We start from the raw sequence: 20,753 nt of genomic DNA on the forward strand, positions 1-20,753 counted from the left end.
TACATGAACACCACAAGCAGACCACTTCTGCGGCGAAGATGACAGGACGAGGGCTGCCAGACACAGCTGCAGAGAACACGGCCCTGACGTCACACTTCCCCCGGCGTCAATGCTAGCCCGGTACACTTGGCCAGCGCGCCGTCACATCATCTCACCCGGTGACTTGTCGGTCACGTTGGCGCATTAGTATAAACAGTATGAGTGAGGAAGTACACGCTACTGCACCTTGTCTTTAGTGACCGGTTTCTTCCACTTCTCCTCGGCGACATCAGGAGCCAGCTCTTCGAGGAAGGATTCGCCCTTCCTGCCCGCTCAGTACCCCCGCTGCTTCATCTCGGCTCGGATGAAGTACAGGCACTGTGCGCGACGCTTAAACAGGGTCCCCAGAGGTAACAGGGGCCCGCGAAGGGCTATCGAGCGCTGCGGGCGAGAGAAGAGGGATTAGTGTCACGCCCCTGGTGGCAGGGCGACGAACTAAAACATCGTCTTCCTAGCCGCGGCATGACAGGCAACAAGACGGCGGTGGGCCTGGGCCGATCTGGACATGAGTCCCGACGAGATGCCCCTTCGGCGATGACACACTGACCACAGTCAGCCCACTGCACAGCCTCAGTCGCGGCGAATTAAGCAAAGGGGAAGAGAGATACCAGGTAGCGATGTGACTCAGTAACATATCACAGGAGGTCAGAAAGATCTTTTCAGAGGTCCCGATAATCGTTTTCCATCAGCAGCTTAACGTCTCTAGATGCTGCTCCAGATATTAACTTGCTATGTTACCATTCAATTGAAATCCGTAATAGGCATTTCCCCACGATTTCACCTCTTACAGCGCCAGTGTATTATAAAGCACATGGTTGCTTCACTCACGCCACGTCACCACCGCCCCGAGACCGCGTTACACCCTCACCTTCTTCGAGCGGGACCGGAGGCACTGCTTCAGCTCGGCAACAGACGGCAGCTGCGACACACACTCCAACAGCCAGCGCACCAGCTCCACGTTGCCGCCGCGGTACGCCGCCATGATGCACGACACCTGACGCCACACAGAGGGCAGGTCAGCCTGGACTGTCACAACGGAGACGCAGCAGGCTGATGTGCAGCCACAAGCGGCAAGGAAAAACGTCTGGGTGTGATCACACGCCACACGGCTCGATTGTGACACTCGGTCACAGAAAAGAAGAGTAGTGCCAACAGACTGGTGCTGCGCTGTTGTACATAAAATCTCAGCACGTAGAAGGTACAATGACGGCAGGTCGGCACAGATTCTTTGAATGTACACAGATCAATGCCGAGAACGGCCCAACAGGAGAACAGGAGCTACATGTGTTCCATTGGACTGGCACAGGCCCTGTCAACTCTTGAGCCCATCACGCACATCTATGTCTGCTGCAGTCGTTACGACATGTCCTGGCTGCCTGCCACCGACCTGTCTGGTGTCCTGCACGTCGACCGAGGCGCCGCACGTCTGCAGCAGCCGTGCTATGGTGCCGTGACCCGCGTCCAGCGCCCACCAGAGGGCAGTGCGGCCCGCCGTGTTGCGGGCTTCGATTGCCACCCCTCTGTAAGCATCAACCAGGGTTTTGACGAAGCAGGCCACAATAGCTGCTCGGAGAGCAGTTCATTTAGCTTAGTTTTGAGCGGGACGAGTAACTCGTACGCACAGCAATGACAAGGGTGATGGCGTACTGGGGCTGTGGGCAATGCTCCTGGTGTTTAAAATACTGCGTGTTGCGAGAGAATGATGGCAGCTGTGCACTCAAACCAAAACAGAACCACCACTTGCACCTGACCGCCGGAGCAACAGCCACACTCCGGCCACATCAGACCGGCACCACAACCCCAGCCCGACGACCCGGGCCGCGCCATGGTAACCCCGCTCACGTGCCGACCGATCCTCACCTGGCGATGAGCAGCATGACGAGGGTGGTGTGGCCGCGCCAGGCGGCGAGCATGAGCGCCGTCTTGCCGCCGCCGCCGGGCACCGTGGCGTTGATATCAACGCCCCGCTCCAACAGCAGCCGCACCACCTTCGGGAAGCCCTGGTAGGCGGCCGCCATCAGCGGCGTCATCTCCGTCTGCGGACGTCACAGGTCAGACTGTGGACGAGGCTGGCCAGCGGTGGACACGGTATGTCACTGTTGATATGCCAGTTCACCCTGTGGACGTGGAAGTTCCGACTACAGCCGCATCTCGTTAGACTGTTGACTTGTGCGGCTAGGCTGTATAGATCAACAATAGTGCAGACCGCATCCACGCCATCATGCAACATGATGTCCAACGGATAGCATATCGACCCAGCCTGCAGAAATTTTTAGTCAGATTGCAAACATGTTATGTAATTGTCAGATCAGACTTAAGCCAGGTCATGCCATCGTCAGGTCAGACTGCAAACAGGTCATGCCATTGTCGGATTAGACTGCAAACTGCAAACGTGTCAGTGCAAGGTGTGGTCTCGGAACATGTGTCTGCAGTTCTGACCGCTTCTTGGCAGACGCGCCATCAATACGACAGCATCTTTTTTGGCCTAATGAACAGCTGACAACTCACTTTATCGCACAGGCCGGTTAGGGCGTCCGTTTCTCACCTGACAAGTTCCAAACATGGCGACGTGTTCGGGGTTGGCCCCATGCTGGAGCAGAAGACCAACCACCTCGTCGTGGCCCTTGAAGCAAGCTAAGGTCAAGGCCGTCTGCTTGTTGCCCTTGACCTTGGCCGAGACGTCACAGCCCTTCATCAGCAGATATCTGTCGGCGGCAGCAGATTAATTACATTTCTAGCATCTCAAGATTTTCCTCTGGCTCTTGTTTGTCTCAGTGGTCTAATGGTCCGTTTAAAATTCCATATCTGGTTCATGCACGTATTGGTCACCAAATGCTTGGGAAAACGGCTTGCTTGGTTCCAGACTGTTCCTCGAACGTTAGCCCACAAATACAGCAAGTGCGTGCAAGGGATGAACGATACCGAGACGATGTGTGCCATAAATAGTACCAAAAACAGTATATATAGTACTAGGCATGGCATATTTAGTACTAAGACGACGCAATTAGCTGTCCTGGCGACGCCGGCCAGGCAAGGCCGAAGCCCGGGGCCGACTGATGGATCACCTGACGACATCCAGGTGTCCGTGGCTGGCCGCCAGTATCAGTGGCGTAACGTTGGAGCGGGAGGACCGCCTGCTGTTGATGTCGACCGCCTCCCTCAGCAGCAGTCGGACGATCTGTACACTGCCGCTGGCCGCCGCCAGCATCAGCGGCGTGTTGTCGTGGCCGTTGCGGTGCTCCACACGGGCGCCCCTGACACAGGAGCGTCGGTGAGGGAAGCCCGGGAGAGGTGGCACCAGCGACAGGCGGAGAATCACGTCAAGGGGAAAACTGAGGATCCGTTTCGGTCAGTCATCGGCGCGGTTCTGACCAACGAAATCCGTTCTGATGTTGCCGCATGATCGGTGCCGAGCAAGCATTACACACCTTTGCCGAATGGATGCAAGTATATCAAACCTCGGCAAATGTAAATGCACATGCATCCACCTACGCAAACGGCGGCTGCAACATCGACCAGGCCACATATGCACGGGCACACGAGTGGCATGCACGAACACACCCACCTCTGCAACAGTCACCAACGCACGCATGCACGCATACACCGGGGTCAGAGCCTTACCTTTGGATGAGGATGTGGGCGATTTGGTGATGAGCGCCCATGCAGGCCAGCGTAAGCGGCGTTTCAAGCGAGCCGCTGGCCTGGTGCCTGTGGTTGGCGCCCTTGTGCAGCAGCAGCTGTACGACCTCGGTGTGGCCGGCGCGGCAGGCCAGCATGAGCGGCGTGAAGCCCGCCTTGTCAGTGTGCTCTGGGTGCAGAGAGGTCTGTCAGAGCCGGGGTAGTAACGGCTGTCGGTGTGCTATGGGCGCGAAAAGGGCCTGTCAGAGCCGGGATAATAACGGCTGTTGGTGTGCTCTGAGCACAGAGAGGCCTGTCAGAGCCGGGATAGTAACGGCTGTCGCTGTGCTCTGGGTGCAGAAAGGCCTGTCAGAGCCGGGATAGCGACAGCCGGCGGTGGATTACGCATCACTTCGTGTGACAAGTCTCGACGCACATGTCTGACATGAGACGGTCGCCGTAAGCCAATCACTGAGTGGTGGGTGTGGTTTGCGGTTCAACTACATTGTCTCTCAGCTGCGCGCCTTCGACGAACTTTGTCCTCATCTCCCACACGCGCATACAAACACAGACACGGACGCCCTCAGCGGTTACGGCAAATACATGTACCCAATAAATAAGTCAATTTGCACCTAATGGGAAGCTCGTATCTGTTTATCGCAAATTATGCGGTGTTATATCGATGTCTTTGTCTGTGAGCTGGCACACCACGCATAAGCTCCGATGTCTGTTACATCTGGTGAGCGGCACCCTTACCTAAAGCTGAGCCTTTGTCTTTATAACCCAGGAAACACCCATTGGTAAACATTAACCCAGAAATGAGATGGCTGTGTTTCTGGCAGGGAACGCTTGAAAGCGCAAATTTAAAATTCGAGCAGCTATGCGAAACTCCTTACCATAAAGTAAACCAAACACAATTACCGTATCGAAATAAGTTCGCCCCAGACTAACCGATCGAAGCATCGTTATCCAGGAGGAGACGGACCACCTCGACGTTTCCCAGGGAGCAGGCCATGCCCAGCGGCGACTGCTGGTCGCTGAACGACACCCGGTTCACCAGAAATTCCGGCAAAAATCGCCTTCTCCTTGCTGTGAACACGACCAAGTGTTAGTTCGCTGCCCAGCCACCAGGGTCGACACCGTCGGCCAGGAAACACAATATATGAAGCACGGTTCGGTTTACCAATCAGTTTTACGTGGCAGCATCGTTAACACACCACCTCACCGGAACGAGGAGCAGCATTGATGCTTACGGAAGCACGTCACGGTCATATGACATGGAAGCACGTCACGGTCATATGGAAGCACGTCACGGTCACATGGAAGCACGTCACGGTCACATGGAAGCACGTCACGAGCGAAGAGTGGTGACATTGTGCAGGACGAATAGCGGCAACGGTTCGCCCAGAAAAACAGCACCAATGACGACCAGCTCTGACTCACGGAATGCCACCTCTGATCGCATACCCCGATAGCACCTGAATCATTTGGTTCAGAATCCATTTCAATTACAAGGGCTGCGATTCGCACGGATTCGATCCAGATCCAGTCCAGACAACACCATTTCCGGACACACAGACAGGTGTGAAGCGAGGTGCGCCCATGAGACATTATATATATATATATATATATATATATATATATATATATATATATATATATATATATATGCATGTATACATATGTTGCACTAAATGTACTTTTTTGTAAAAATAATGCCGAGGTTCTCTTTACAGCAGCTGGTTTCCGGGCTCCGCGGAACTCATGCAAGTCTCCTGCGCCAGCTCCTGTTCCTACTCCGACACAAAGCTCCTGCTCCTGCGGCTGACCAGAGAGGAACCTAGGCTTGCCCGTCAGCTGTGGACTACAGTACCAACTAAGCCGCACCTTCTATCTGCTGGGGCGATATGGGGACTTCCTCGTTCTGGTGGATGACCTTGAAGTCTTCCGTGATCTGGCGGGCAGAGAAGGTTCGGACCATGAACGCTCGTGAACAGGACGCCTTGGACACAACTCCGTTATCGTTCTAGTCGATCGCCGTCCGTCAAAATGCAAAGAGGACTCGGGTATGGCAATGTTGGAAGCAAGGCGCTGGAAGCTTATTACACGACAGATGTTCCATTCAGACATTAAACGATATCCATTGCTTAATACATGACCTCGGCGAAGTTTAAGTTTTATTTTCCCTGACGACCATCGTGATATTTGGTGTGTGAAGGCCAACTCCCACCAGCTGTCTCGGGCGCGGCTACATGAGTGGCTCTGCTTAGGGGGCGACCGTATGCTTACCGCGCGGTCGATGGCCAAAGATGACAAAAAACAAGGAAAGAATCGCCGTTTCCGACACATAATCTACATAACGTCACGGAACATACTAATCATTCGTGCCTCTGCAGATGATCAAAGCGGAACAATCGAAGCGTTATATGGATACAGTGGAGACTCTATGCCGTCGGCCTTACTAAGACGACCCCAAAATATGCAGTTGCTTTTTGTGACACGGCCGCGCGCTGTGTCATGTCCGGATAGGCCACAGTTAAGTCGGGCGTAAAAAATACAACAGCAGTGGTCAAGATAGTCAATAGTCAAAAATAGTCAAAAATGGTCATGTGATCGAGCACCGACCATCCAAGACACACCTCTTGTTCGCTATCTCGCAGGCGCTGTTGAAGCTGTTGGTGGACTTGCTGCAACCTGTCCCTCTCCAGTATGAAGGCCTCCCTCTCGGCGGGCGTCACTGTCTCCTGCTGCCTCAGCGTGGTCTGCTCGGCAGCGAGGTCAAGATCAGCACGACGGTGAGACACCTCGGAGGCCGAAAGTGTGGCGCTCTGGGTCATGTGAGGTCGCGACCGTGTGACACAGACAAAAGACGATGCTGACGGAAACCCGCAGCAGAAAACAGCAGCGGCAGACACATGCAAGTATAAGTTTCACACGTTCTTCTTGCAAAACGCTTGGCTGCCATATAGGCTTCAAGGAGCTCCATGGATTTTACTCGTGAGAGCACAGCGGCTTCGTGAGCTTTTTGCGTAGAACATTAAGGAACACACATCAAAGGACGTACTAAACCGATCACAGCCGGGGCGGTGTGCTCCAATCAGCAATGTCCAGCCATCCTATAACCTCACCCCTCCCCTTCCCACCAACACCCTCCTCCTCAGGCTTCACCTACACACCATCACACTGGCGCATATTGCTCTGTCATTTGTTGTTCGACCACAGGCCAATCGCTACAGGGTTGAAATACTCCAGGGATGTTCATCGGCACACAGGCGCGAACTGCATTTCGTCTGATCAGTGACGGTGAAACCCATCGGGGGGGGGGGGGGAGGGGCAAATGTGAGGGAGGAAGGGTGCAAAGTCAGTCCCTTTGCTCTCTTCACACGTGAAACACCGCAGGACAATGCTAGATTGTCCAAAGTCGAAAAAGGGGGAGGTGGCTCTTCTAAGCGCTGTGCCTTTCCTATCCGTGCGAGATGACCCCCAGCCAGTCACCACCCCTGTGATAGGTCCACCTGCCAGTTGTGTCTTACAATGGTCTCGTTTCCTCTCTTCCAAATGCTCCTGCAGCCATGTCCCTGCACATTTCATCGATCCCTCTACATCAGCCCGTTTAACAATCAACACCCGTCCCCACCTCACTCACCCATACCCCCTACCCCACTCCGCGTGACACGGGCCGGCCCTGAACCCTCCCGCGTCCCCCAGCGGAGCGCAGGGAATGAGAGGGAGGGTGACCCGATGACTGACCTTCAGACGAGACAGGGCGGCGTCGTCCCGCAGGTACTGGACAATGCTCTCCCGGATGTCCAGCCTCTGCTGCCTGAGGAACTCAGCCCTGCGGGTGAGCTGGGCGCCGGTCACCGGGCCGCTCAGAGGCTGAGCCGCTGCCTCTGGGCCAGAGGACTCAGAAGGCGCTTCCTCTGAGCCGGAGGCTTTGGAATCCTCGGCTGGAGACGCGGCGACGGCGTCGTGTGCTCGCGCACATGCAGCGCCGCCCTGTGGAAGAAACAGAAACTGTAACAGAAGCACCTGGCCGTGTATGTACATCTGCATTGTTTTATGGATTAAATTGATCCGTGCTTAGCAAGGGGTGGGATACCATGGCATCCCAGCAAATAACACGAGCGATGAAAAGAAGCGCAGCGGCAATAAAGGCAGGGAACTGCAGGGCACGAACTGCGCAGCAATTAACTCAAGAATTAATTAATAAAAGCACAGCAGTTAACGTCGTTAGAGAAAGTCAACGTTTTGTACGATTTTCTAAAAGTCGGCAGTTCACTGATTATAGCCGATCTGGTGGCCAGAGTGACTATGCAATGCAAATCATGACATTTTGACAGTGAAATTAACATGGATGCACTTCGGTGCGCAGTAACTTGTCAGGAGTGACCTACCGTCTGGTCGTTGGAGGACGCAGACTGCATGCCACTGTCTGCAAAACGGAATAACTTGCATTAATATATAGTTTCCGGCATTCCACTGTTACATGAACAAGGTTAAACGTGATGAGGAAGTGACTTAAGTAACTGAGCTTGACCAGGACAGGTTTTAACTGCGAGTCTGGTCTTCCGCAGTACTAATTAGCGGGGAGAGTGAATGCGAGTCAAGTGATACCTTGATCACGAACCGCACCGTTATTCGGAGATTCATCTAGCTTTCACATAATACCCAAACACGCCATGCATCGATGACATTGGGGAGGCTAAGTAAACATGCTCCCAACTCTCCGTCCTCAGTCCATCTGGCTGGACCACGAGAGTCGGCCAGTCAGGGGAACGGCCACCGGAGCTTCAGCTGATGCACAGAGCCGCCTCGCATGCGATCAGCTTGCTTGATTCCCATGACGGAGAGACAGACACCCACCTGCGTCATCACCATCATCGTCTTCATCATCATCGTCAGAGGCGTTGTCGTCCGTGTCATCGGAGCACTCTGTTGAGCTGTCGCTCGAGTATGACGTTTCATCCTGGCTGAGAACGTCTTCCCCCTCGATGAAGCAGTTTTCGTCCTGCCTGAATACATTGTTCTCTCGCGTCTGGAGTTCTCTGTCCTGCCAGAACAAGTCCGCGTCCTGTGTCTGCTGAGCTTCGCCCTGGCTTCGGCCCTTCCTGTCCTGGCTGTCATACCTCCCACCTTGGGGATCGCCTTCTTCATCCGAGTCCATCTCTATATCGATCAGGGAGGCCAGCTGCCGGTAGAAAAACGAACGTACAGGCTCAGTTTCACACCCAGGGGGAGGGGATCTTAAAGACATAGCTAACCGGAACCGGACGGGCATGAGTCCCACAGATGGTACAAGCCAGCGGCGTGGCATGGATACCATAAGTAGAGCCTCACGCGGTGCCGACTGCTTGGCGGGGTACAGCAACAGACGCTCTGCCAACAGACAGTTTACGCATCCAAACTATTTTTTCTTTGTGCTTTGTACCACAGCCTCCTTGCTTTCTGCCATTTGTCTACGTCAGGCTCAACCAAGCATCAGGTTCTTAAATGAGCTGCAATCGCACGTTTCATGTCCCGGCGACAGTTTCCGGTACACTATCACTGAACAGATTCTGTCCACACGGTTCCCAGTGATCTCCATGTATTCATCCAGTCTTGGAATCGGATTTGCAATGTAGATATTTTTGTTGCACTTACTAATTTCAAAAAATGATACGGCTTCATTGCCTTTTATCGTTTGTTTAAACAGGTCAAGCCTGAAGAAAAGTAACCCAAAATTGGGGGTGGAGAACGGCCGTGACAGAGAGACAAAAAGCTCGCGCATGCCGAAGGTCATGCTGTCACCCTGTTGGGGTTAGAGATGTCCAATAAGCACAATCCACTCGGAAACAATACCAAACGTAAAAACCTAGCCCTTGTCGACCACTGCTTCTTAATGTGAAATGATCCAGTCATCGCCCACGCAACAGAATGGGAGCATTCGCGGTCAGGAGCGGTGGATACGCATGAGACAGCTGACTGAACCATGATGTCACGGATGACGCGGCCTCACCTCTTCATCAGAGAGGGGAGGAATGTTCGGGAACCGCAGGAGAAGACGAACCACTTCCACATGCTCCCTCAAAACCGCCTCCACCAGGGCTGATGAATCACCCTAGGGATTAGAAAGAAAGGTGCCGGTCAGAAATCGTCATGCGCTTCTAGGCGCCCGACTTTGAAGCAATGGTCATTTCCACGCTGGTGTAGAGTGCATGCGATTCAGCAGCGCCTCTCGAGCAGAACAGCGTCACGGCGTGACGCAGGGCCGGCCCGCCCACCGGACACGCTGAAGACACCGCTCTCCTCGTGCTGATACGAGCCGCTGACGGCAGGGGTGATACCCAGCCCGGCCAGATGGCCTGCCAGGACCGATCTGATGATAGACGCTCGCACGCTGGTGTCCAACAGATCTGGGCTGACGATCATTGCCACCCTTTGACCCGTCATCAGCGTTGCAACCACCCTCTGACAGGTCTTCACATCCTGAACCGTCTGAACCGCCCCCCCCCCCCCTACCCCATCCCCACCCCCATTACAAGACTGATTAGTCCCATGGGTTACAAGTCCCATATTAGGTGATTATAAAACTGTTAGGTCGGGTAAGCCCATGGGTATTTGAATGGAATATGGAACGGATTGAGTTTGGTAAGCATGATGTGGAAATTACGATTTAAGACGCAAGGCGTTTACGAAATGGTATGTAGATAGTTCAGGAAACACTGAAAAGGGTTATTTGCCGCTTCTTTGAGTGATAAAAGCTTCACTTATACTACTTTTGCAATTAGCAACGCAAACAAGTGGGACTAGGCGCAAACTTTGCTGAAAAGTTTCCATGATTCAGAACAGAAGTGCTTGGCAATGCAAACGTTTGGATAACGGGTGTAGACTACTCCTTGCAAATATGTAGTGGGTGGGTATGTACACGCCTCCATGAGTAGCGAGTGGAATGGACAAAGTAAATCTTACCCCTGCAAGACCCTCGTACCCACTGTCCATCAAACCCCGCCTCTAGTACCGTGCCCCCTCCCCTGAAAGCAGCCCTCTCTCCTCTCCGGGCCGCGTCCGCTGAGCGCTGCACAATCCAGCGTCGCCAGCCAGGCCAGCTCGCGCCCTCGCCGGAACGTCAGGCCCGGCCACGGCGGCCACCTGCCTTGAGCCGGTGCGTGGGGTCGGCTCCGCGCAGCAGCAGCAGGCGGACAGTGTGGTGCCAGCCGCCGCGGCAGGCCAGGCTCAGGGCCGTGGCCGTGTTGTCGGGCGAGGGCTGGTTCAAGTTCGCGCCATAGCCCAACAGCAACAGCACGACACCGCTGTAGCCTCCAGCAGCCGCCTCCATCAGCGCTGAGCGGTTGCAGTGGTTCAGCGCCTCCTGCAGGCCGGCGGACGTAATCGTGAGGACGTCACGTGACGATCTGAAAAAACTGGGCTGGCTGAGAACATGAGAACGACTGGTAGCGAGACTCGATGTGAGCGTATGTACTGGAGAACGATAAGTGGCTGTGTAAGTGCAGGGCTCCTCATGACTTCGATGTGCATCACGTCAAAATAAGTCGGGACAGAGAACGCTGGAGAACGTCGGGAGAGAACGCTGGCCACGTCTGGACGCTCGGTAGTGCGGATCGCTCACCACATCAGCGCCGTGCTCCAGCAGGATGCGCCCCACCGCCGTCTGGCCGTGCCGGGCTGCCTTGATCAGTGCCGTGTCTCCGTCACTGTTCTGATGCTGCACCGGAACGCCCAGCCGCAGCAGCCAACTGCGAAAAGCGCAGCCGCCGGATAAGCCTCCAGAACCAGCGGCCAGATGTCACAGGCATGGCGCTCGATCGGTCAGTGTTGGTAACCGCGGGATCGAGTCCCATCACGGGCGGTGTTTCTTCAGCCATGGAGGAAAGACTGATACGGCCAGCTCCGCTGCACAGGGAGATTGGCACGATGAGAAAGCTCATTGCTGGCATGCTAACAGACGTGCTAAATAATAAGAATACTCAAGAAGCGTCGGCAGGCAGAGACAAGTTTTAAACAGGTACTGCAAGAAACCCGAAGGTTTCGTTCCAGCGCCTTACTAATTTTTTTTCGCAAGTTCCGTGCAAACTTTTGACTCGCACGTTTTTCATCATCTGAAAACTGAAACTGAAACTTGAATGGTCTTTATGAAACAATCGGAGGTTTCATGGCGACATTTCGGCCTTCTTGGCAATCTCTAGTTGCCGGTGTAAGCAACTTGCAATAATCGGCGACGTGAGCAAAGCAGAACACGCCTGGCCCAAGTCCACGGCACTGGCAGGCTGCATTAGGCCATCAGACTTACTCGACGATCTCGTCCTTGCCGACACATGCGGCCTCAAACAGCGGTGAGACAGCGCAGTTGTTGATCTCGGCTCCGTCCTGTGAGAAGGACCCAGACACGAGTGTCAGCTGTGACGGGCACTGTGACGGGAAGAGTTGGAGGCAGTGGGCGGTGCCGAGTACTTCCCGCGTACGCAGGCCGAGTGTCAGCTGTGACGGGCACTGTGACGGGAAGAGTTGGAGGCAGTGGGCGGTGCCGAGTATTCCCGGGGATGCAGAGTGTTTTACTGGGCTCCTTGCAACAGTCTGTGTCGATGGCCGACAATGATATCAGACCGGCAGTTAAAATAAGGTCAGAGCTGATAATCACGGGTGCGCCAGAGATAGTGTAACGTCGCAAACTGCATTGGTGGAGATTGGTGCATGCCAGCAGAGGAAGCGCGCCACAACACATCCAAAATAATCCTTAGAAGTTATTTCCAGATGCTCTCCCCTCAATCACTCGCGGCTAATTTTGTATTAAACTGGATGTTAAAAAGCGCTCGTATGTTTGTCGCGTCCGAGCTAGCCCAACTGTAAGAGACACATGGTGTAAACAACAACTAATTATTAATAAGTGGCCATCCTCCCTTTAAGAGCATGCACCGCATGACACAGATGCATGGCAGTACACTTCAGATGAGGATTCGCCTGGGAACAACGTGTTCAAACAGTGAATGCCGTATGCTGGGGTACCCCTGAGATCGTGACCTTGACCAGGATGTGGGCCGTCTCCAGGTGTCCATTGGCGCACGCCAACGACAGTGCCGAGCTCTTGCCGTCCTCTGTGATGAAGTTGACATGAGCGCCATACGAGAGCAGAAGGGCCACCAGCTCAGTGAGCCCTTTTCTGGAGCAGGAAAGGGGCACATTGTCAGCGTCTGGAGACTTGGACATGGAGAGACCTTCACGTCACCTTCACGTTAGGATAATCAGACTAGTTTACTTTATACGCATTGTGTCACCATCAGCGTGAGTCAGCATCGTTTGATACGTAATCGTGAGCTTTTCATGCAATATCATGTCTTTTCTCCTTTTCAAATGTGAAACTTTCCCTTTAAATGCCGTCCGATCCGACCAAATATACACCCTGCCAAAGATGTGAGCAGAGCTGTAGAACACCTCATACACAGGACTATGACCCTTTTTATTCTTATCTGCACTTTTTCGCACAGCGTGTGGAATCGGTACAAGGCGCTGTCCACCACCGATGCGCCCCAGAGAGCGGTGAGATCATTGAGGCCGGCAAGAGTCAAAATCGGAGCCGCCACAGGTCACGCGCGGGAAGAGAGGAATAGAAGCACTACCAGTTAAAACATTTACACATTACAACACAAACATATCTTATTCATGCCGCTGCTGGCTTTTTTCAGAAACTACGGACCCATCCAGACCACTAAGTGTACATACATTTCAGGCTTGGTCTTACGAATATATGGGATTGTTGAACGAATCTCTCTCCATCGGGCCTAAAGCCTGCCGACTTAAACCTACAGCTCCCTTACTACACGATCGTTCTTCCCAATGCATACTTGAAACACGTTAGCAATGCTTTGAAATTTGGAGAATCGCGACCTCTTAGAACAGTTTAATCCAATACCGCGTCGATTTTTCCCTACGGGAAGCCACTGACCTGGCCACCTCCACTAAGGCGGTGTGTCCTGCTTGGTTAACAATTTCTGTGTCGGCGCCTTGACCGAGCAGAAGCCGGACCACCTCCAGATGGCCATGTTGCGCTGCCAACAGCAGCGGCGAGATCGGACTGCCCGGCGGCTCTGTCGGCTGCGATCAGGAGTCAGGGTCAGTTCAAAGATCAGGTCAGGACCACGGTTACGTGTGACATCGAGGACATCCTCTGCCCTACAGGTCAGGCTAGGGTCACGGTCACGGGGATTGGGGGTGAGAGGTCAGGTCATACGTCGAGGGTCACTAGTCGGAGGTCGGGTCCCGTGCCAGGGTCATCCTCTACCCTACGGGTTAGACTAGGGCCAAGAGCTCAGGGTCAGTAGTAAGAGATCAGATCACAGGTCGGAGGCCATTGGTCCAAGGGGTCGGGTCCAGTCATGAGGGTTAGGTGCAGATGATCACGTGTGAGCGGACGGCGATTAAATACCAGGTACCGAAAGACAGAATCCCGTTTCACCGAACAGCCAAGAATCTGCATGGTGAATAACACTACTCTTAAGTAGAAAGTACCATCGGCAACCATCATTTTTCCATGCATCGCCACATTTGTAATAAACTACTGAAACTGACGTTAATGATGTTAAGTGCCGTCCAATATAACTTTTGCCACACATTTCAGTTCTAACCGAAGGGTGGAAATGTGATGATTAAGATGATTTGGGCCTTAGAGTACGTCGTCTGCCGTGGTCACGTGGTGCTCATAACTTACATCTTATTTAACAGATGATTATGAACAGTAAGGAGGCAATGTTAAGTTAGGTATATTACAGGACATTGAACGCCTTCAAGAAGATGGAAAATATTGCCGTCCTTAATCCTTTCGAGTCATCTATCAAGATGTCATAGGGCGTCTGGCGTACGGATCCTGGTCCCAAATGGGGCATGCGTTCCAACGTGAGGTGGGCACCATCCATCAAGACCTGCCGTACGGTGCGCCGCTCCCCTCCCCTCCCCCCCCCCCCCCCACCCCGCCCAAAGAGGACATGGCGGCCGGTCTCCCCACATAGCAGGTGTCGCTGAGTAACTCGGCGGCGGCACCATAGCATTCATAGTACCAGACTTAGACCACATATTAGACGATATAAGTTCATAAACTGAAGAGAGAGCCTGGAGAGTCAAACCACCTTAAAACCGACAGATATTGAGACTTTGTGGGCTAAGTTCAGCCCAACTCGTAGTTGCCATATCAGCTGCATACGTTGGCAATCATCGGCGCATCCCGCCACCCGCGGACCCACCGTCTTCGTTGATGGGCCTGCCCAGCAGTGTGTGGTCCGCACCTGAGCACCGCTGCTGATGAGCAGCCGCACCACCTCCAAGTGGCAACCATCGCAGGCCACCATCAGCGGTGTGTACTTCTGGAGGTTCTGGTGCTCCATGTGCGCGCCCGCCATCAGCAGGAGGCGCGCTATCTCTGCGCTGCCCCGCTCACAGGCTGCCGTTAGTGCCGAGTTCTGCGGGGAGGAGGACGGTGTAACCAGTCTGTGAAACCTTTCGGACTGTTCCGGAGTGGCCTGTTGGAAAGTCACTTGTATATTCGGGCGTGGCAGCACTATGCTCTTTATCAAACAATTTAGCTCTCAAGACGAAAACGGATTGAAAGGATGATAAGTCTCGGTGATCTACGCCGTAACAATTAAGCCTAATGACAATTTATCTAATGCCGTAGCAATCCAGGAGATGAACACCATCCCCGCTAACACTAGTTATGCCATAAGCTCGACGGCGCATGGGATTTCGACAATTTGCATGCCAAGCACAAAATCTTACAAACCTCGAAAATCTACAGCTCAGACAGACTATCTGTTTTGTTTCAAGCCAAGATCAAAGTCATGTCACCAACGATACGGAGCTGTGTCCATCTGCTTCATCGCATCTTTCTCCATGTCACAAAGGACGTACCTGTTTCCAACGGGAGGTAGCGTTCACTTGAGCGCCGTTCTCCAGCAAATGCTGAAACAAGAACACAATTGCGGTCAGTCTGCAAGCCAGTACGTGCAAATATACAGGCCCGAGGCCTGACTGGGCGAACGGTACCGGCCGCTGTAACTACAGCATTCTCGGCTGTGCGACGCAAGGGAGGCTCGGGAGGCAAGGGAGTCGAATGCCTTGCTCTGAAACAGGGTGGCAAATAAATGTCGGCAACAACACACCCCATTCATAAAAACTTGAGTGCCTCACAACACAACCTGGGAACTCTGCTGCCGGGACGGGGGCCTGACGTGGGGGCAGGAGGCCTGACGTGACAGCGGGCTGCTGCCAGCTGGGACGGGGGTCTGATGTGACAGAAGGCTGCCCCTGTTGCCGGCTGTTCACGGACAGACCGGAGGCCGAGGGTGTCCGTACCTGGACGATCTCCGTGTGCCCGAGAGTTGCAGCCGTAATCAGTGCTGTCTCGCAGCCGGGGCCGCATTCGTCTTCCAAACGGGCACCAGCCTCGACCAGGGTCCGGACCACGTGCACGTGGCCTCCCATGATGGCGTACGTCAGGGCCTGGTACACTGCGGCCAGAGCACATGAGTCGGTCAAGCTGGGTAAGACGTCAGCAAAAAGTACAGCTAAGGTGTATGCAAAGATTTAAAAGCTTTAAATGAGCATAAATACTCTTTCAGAAGTGTAGCACGCCTGCTCCATGGACAAAAATACATATTTTGGGCGATGCGTAACTAAACAAGGTTAGAAGGCTCATCCTAACTCAAGCACGTCACGAATCAAGAAAGTGTAGGATGTTGCCAAAGCTTCATGCATACCGATTCCGGCGGACGTGCATAGATTAACACACAACAGTCAGACGAAACTGTTAATGAATACACAAAATTGTTTGCCGAGGTATCCAGCCAGTGGCGTTTCATGTCCATGGCTGTTACTGGGAGCCAGTTCTGGCGGCAGCGCGTTATGCTGGGGGACCGTCTGCCAGCGGACGCGCTGTTTGCCCACCTCGGTTTGAGACTGGTTCGTGGAGGCCTCCTGTCTCCTGTCTAGTAGACAGGAGGCCTCCTGTCTAGTGTGCCGCTCGCGAGAAGAGGCTTGTGTAAAAACTTACAAGCGAGCAGGTCCGGTCACCCCGCACACAAAATGCCTGATGAGCCAACGCAAAAGTGTGATATATTCTCATGTTCAAAGACAGTAAAGTTCCCAATCAGTCTTGGCGTTGGTCAATCATGATGTTCAATATTTTAAGGCTGTAGATTACTTAAGTAATAATAATGGTGGGGTAATGTTTCACCAACTGTGTTATTTGGAGACGGCATGCCTTTGCTAGGCTGCATATGGGATGCGGTAGTTGTATCGCAGAAAACTGAACTCAGGACCGACACGCCCAGAGCCGAGCGTCCTAGCCATTATACCACATCCCCACTCTCCACAGATTACTTTGCCAAACTGTAAATCATGTCTGGACTTCTGGAAGCTGTTATGGGTGTCCATTGAACAAAATGCTATGTAATAAAGAATCGAGAGGATCAAAACTTGCACATAGAAGAAAGAAGGTGCCATATTAATTATAAAGTCAAATTCAAGGGGAAAGGCATTAGGCTCACCTTTTCATGTGTATTAATATCGTGCTCGCGCATTCGGATGAATATCGGCAATGCAACAATCGGAGTAGACCCGTCGCATAAAGAGATTGTGAACATGCGCTCTTGTTGTAAGCCATCCTAGGAATTCAGGGCGCCCGCGGTACGACAACTTTCTGTGAAAACAACGTCATCTATTCTACCGATTACAAAATTCTGCATTTGCCCTGACAGATTTTAATATATGATACACCTGACAAAAGCAGATTGTGATGACGTACTGTGATGACATACTTATGGTAGCTTCAGGAGATTCAACCAGGTGTGTCACTTTTTGTAAAATGTCCGGGGGGGGCGAACCGAAGGCCTGACAACCTACCCTCCCTCCCCCATTTTTGCCTCACCGGATTTAGCCCACTTTGTTTTGCTTAAACGCAGAATATGCTTTTAATCTTTGTATAATTTAAAGATGTCTTTAATTTAAGCAGTCCAGTAATCAAGTAGGGCTGGATCCAGGGAGCAGGCACTGGATGCGCGCGTTTCTTCTGATCGCCACATGAAGGCGCCCCTTTAAGCGTCGATGGCGCTTTTCTATGGCGGTCATACGAGGCGGCACGCCTTTCGGTTGTGGGGGACGGGGATGGGGTTGGCCATGAAGGACCAATGTCATCCCTGTATTCCGGAGCTTTATATTTTAACCTGGTAAACCATTGAATGTCTCATGGTGCCAGGCATGTGAAGTTTACCGCATTATCTATCCGCTCAGCTGTCACGATTTTTTTCTTGCGGTGAGAGCAGCCATGATTTTTCTTTATGAGAGTGGCTCGAGATGCCACTACGCGAAAGATCAAAGCAGATAGCCTTCGAGTTATGATCATCTTTTACCCTCGGTTTTTGTAGCATTCCAGCCAAAAAAAAAATGCGGGGCCAACTCAACATTGGTGGGGGGGGCAGAGCCATCACAAAAAAATACAAATCGACACCCGTAGATACAGCAATCCAAAACTAGTCACACATCACAAGCATGCCAACACCCACGACGTTTCCTTGCAGCGCACCACCCGTGCGACTGACCTGTGTGTTCGTTTCCCGCGTGGAAGAGGGCCTCCACATTGACGTCGATACCCTCCTGCAGCAGTTGGACAACTTCGAAGTGCCAGCCGTGGAGGGCGGCGCCCATCAGCTCGCTGTTCATCATCTCCGCCGTCCTCCTCACGATCTCCGGCGCGTCTGTATCTGACATCGTGCGCACGCTTGGCCGCCCTTCCGGACCGCAAGAGGTCTGTTGAGGGGAAAGGAAATCCAGTTCAACGGCTGGGTAGCAAAGCGCCGGATTGCCGGTAGCTGTGTAAGGGCACGCAATGACGGAGTCGGTTCAAATATCACACAATTGTTCAATAAGTAGAGGCTGTCCATAACCAGCAGTTAGTACTTTTGGCCGTTTTTCAACACCACAGCCCGGTACTTGGGCACTGGTTACGGTGGGAGAAGCCCCTTCCCCTGGTTAAGCGTTGCAAGACGTAACGATCCACAAGGTAACAAAACTCCGTTTGGCACTTAATTGACCAAGAAATTTCAAACAAAAATGGTCATGCCGTTTGCCGCAAAAGTATTCGTTGCCAGGCGATATCTGACGACGTTTGAAAATATCTGTTACATGTTTTAACATGTTTTGCAGCCACACCTGAGAGTGGTGTTACGCTTTTGAAAACCTCTCTACCTTGCTACACAGTAGTTACGCGCAGTCAAAACCCACCCCAAGTATGGCATGACGTACGGGCGGCCGCATATGTACGTTCACATTCAACGGTGAAAAGCGCGTACATGCAGGGAAGCAGCATTCCTTCGATTCTCGACGGTCGCGGACTGAGCGACATAGTCCACCTGAGCGGCAGTTGCGGGCGAACGATCCCCTTCCCCGGCCCTGACCCCCGCCATCCCGGTACAGTGCTGGACGCCGAGCGACGCTCAGCTGTCTCCCTGACCCTGCGGGGGTACCTCTCCAGGGACGGACGCGCGCCATGATCATGGTCGGCACGGACGGCTCGGTCGTCTGGCGCCCGTCACCTGCTGCTATTGACCGGGACACACGTCTGCCGGCTGATCGGAGACTGGCGCAGCCGCTGAGGCTCGGCACGTTACTCTATTATTGTCAGCCCTTTCCAGAACCGTTGGTCTTACAAAGGTGCTGGACCGATTAACGGGGTCATTCCATAGACACATTTAATGGTGACTGTGTGCTGAATACCAGTTAAATGCCAGGTGCTACGATATTTAATCAAAGGCATGTTTTAATGTGTTTTTCGAAGAGTCAGTGACCAACTTTTGCAACTTGGCGACGAGTTCGCAGGCGTTCAGCAGTGTTATGAGTGCCCCAAGGCATTCAGGCGAGGAGAACACGTGGGGTTCAGTTAAGGTCACGGCAGCGAGTCGAAAGAGCATGTCATAAATACAGCATAACATTCTCAGATCAATCCCCAAAATATTTAAAGATAAATACAGTTTCAGTGCAACCGATGGGTCTACATTCTTTGCCGGTGGCGGACGTTCACTCACACCTCAACCCTGCCGGTGGCGCCCTTGCAGGCTGCATATTCCCTGGTATCCCGCCTCCCCCCCCTCCCCCCCCCCCCCCGCCAGCCTTCAGAACCCTGCCAACGGCGCCTCGCCGGCCCATCGGCCTCACAGCGCCACCGGTGGCGTCCTCGCCCCTCCATAGCCCCGCCGGTGGCGCCCTCACCGACTTCACATCCCCGCCCGTGGCGCCCTCACGAACTCCACATCCCCGCCGGTTGCGCTCCTGCCAGCCCCACAGCCCCCTCCGGTGGCGTCTCCGCCGGCTCTACAATGGACATAAACGGCCTGGCCGCGTCTCCCTGACCGGCGCCGCGTTTGCCTCTGTTGGCCCCTCTGTGACCACCACTGCAACCGCTGCGTCTCCTACCATCGCTCTAGCTGTTTGACTTGGACCGTGCCGAGCATGTGGCGGTGTCTCGTGATCACTCGCACTAGCAGTTTTCCAGAGAACGCTGGCAGCTTTCGAGAGAGCATTGGCAAGATCACCTTTCATTTAAAAGCAACCGTTGAATCCTTAGTCTTAAAAATACTGACTTGCCCTTCCTTTCCCCAACGACGGTTTGTCAGTGCCCCCAGTATGAATACGCCAGGTACCTTTATATCAGTTTTCAAAGTTAGCAAGACTATCGCTCGAAGAGTTGTGTGACATTTGTAAGTAACTGATCAAATTTACAGTCACGCAACACCGACTCGTTGCTGTGACTCTGCTGATGTTCAATCCAACAAATCATTGGCGGAATCTGGTCAAAGAAGAACGGCCAATAGGCTTAGGGCATGGAACCTTCGAGCAGTTCGGTCGGCACATTGGCTTCTGCCCTCTATCTCACTCGATATTCACTATATTGATCTATCTCCATCTTACTCGATATTTACTACACTGACATCTCTCCATTCATTCGATATTCACTATACTCACCTCTATCCATCTCACTCAATATTCACTACATTGACATCTCTCCATCTCACTCGATATTTACTATATTCACCTCTCTCCATCTCACTCGATATTCC

General features: G+C 53.1%; 1 protein-coding gene across 1 annotated transcript; it reads right to left on the minus strand.

Annotated features, from left to right (window-relative positions):
- Nucleotides 1-312: 312 nt before the first annotated feature.
- Nucleotides 313-18,408, minus strand: LOC119106095 (ankyrin repeat domain-containing protein 17-like). Its single transcript, XM_037229692.1, has 21 exons — nt 18,240-18,408; nt 15,997-16,151; nt 15,553-15,603; nt 14,931-15,104; nt 13,598-13,746; nt 12,661-12,814; nt 11,948-12,024; nt 11,267-11,393; nt 10,868-11,008; nt 8,524-8,848; nt 7,408-7,607; nt 6,297-6,419; nt 5,545-5,611; nt 4,643-4,746; nt 3,661-3,776; nt 3,105-3,293; nt 2,585-2,744; nt 1,900-2,075; nt 1,427-1,559; nt 908-1,033; nt 313-357 (listed from the first exon to the last, which is right to left on the minus strand). Exons 1-21 carry the CDS (start codon nt 18,406-18,408, stop codon nt 313-315), a joined length of 2,961 nt encoding a protein of 986 aa, XP_037085587.1.
- Nucleotides 18,409-20,753: the final 2,345 nt, after the last annotated feature.

This window comes from Pollicipes pollicipes, unplaced genomic scaffold, assembly GCF_011947565.3.
Source record: "Pollicipes pollicipes isolate AB1234 unplaced genomic scaffold, Ppol_2.1 Scaffold_6138;HRSCAF=7277_pilon_pilon_pilon, whole genome shotgun sequence".
NCBI lineage: Eukaryota > Metazoa > Arthropoda > Thecostraca > Pollicipedomorpha > Pollicipedidae > Pollicipes > Pollicipes pollicipes.

What these genes read in the sequence shown, in the direction of transcription:
- LOC119106095 (XM_037229692.1), bottom strand. Translation starts at nt 18,408, where the DNA reads ATGTCAGATACAGACGCGCCGGAGATCGTGAGGAGGACGGCGGAGATG. An exon ending in GGCAAGGACGAGATCGTCGA is followed by an intron (nt 11,394 to 11,947) that starts GTAAGTCTGATG and finishes CGCTTTTCGCAG; the next exon opens with TTGGCTGCTGCGGCTGGGCG. An exon ending in ATCGCCCCAGCAGATAGAAG is followed by an intron (nt 4,747 to 5,544) that starts GTGCGGCTTAGT and finishes TCGTGTTCACAG; the next exon opens with CAAGGAGAAGGCGATTTTTG.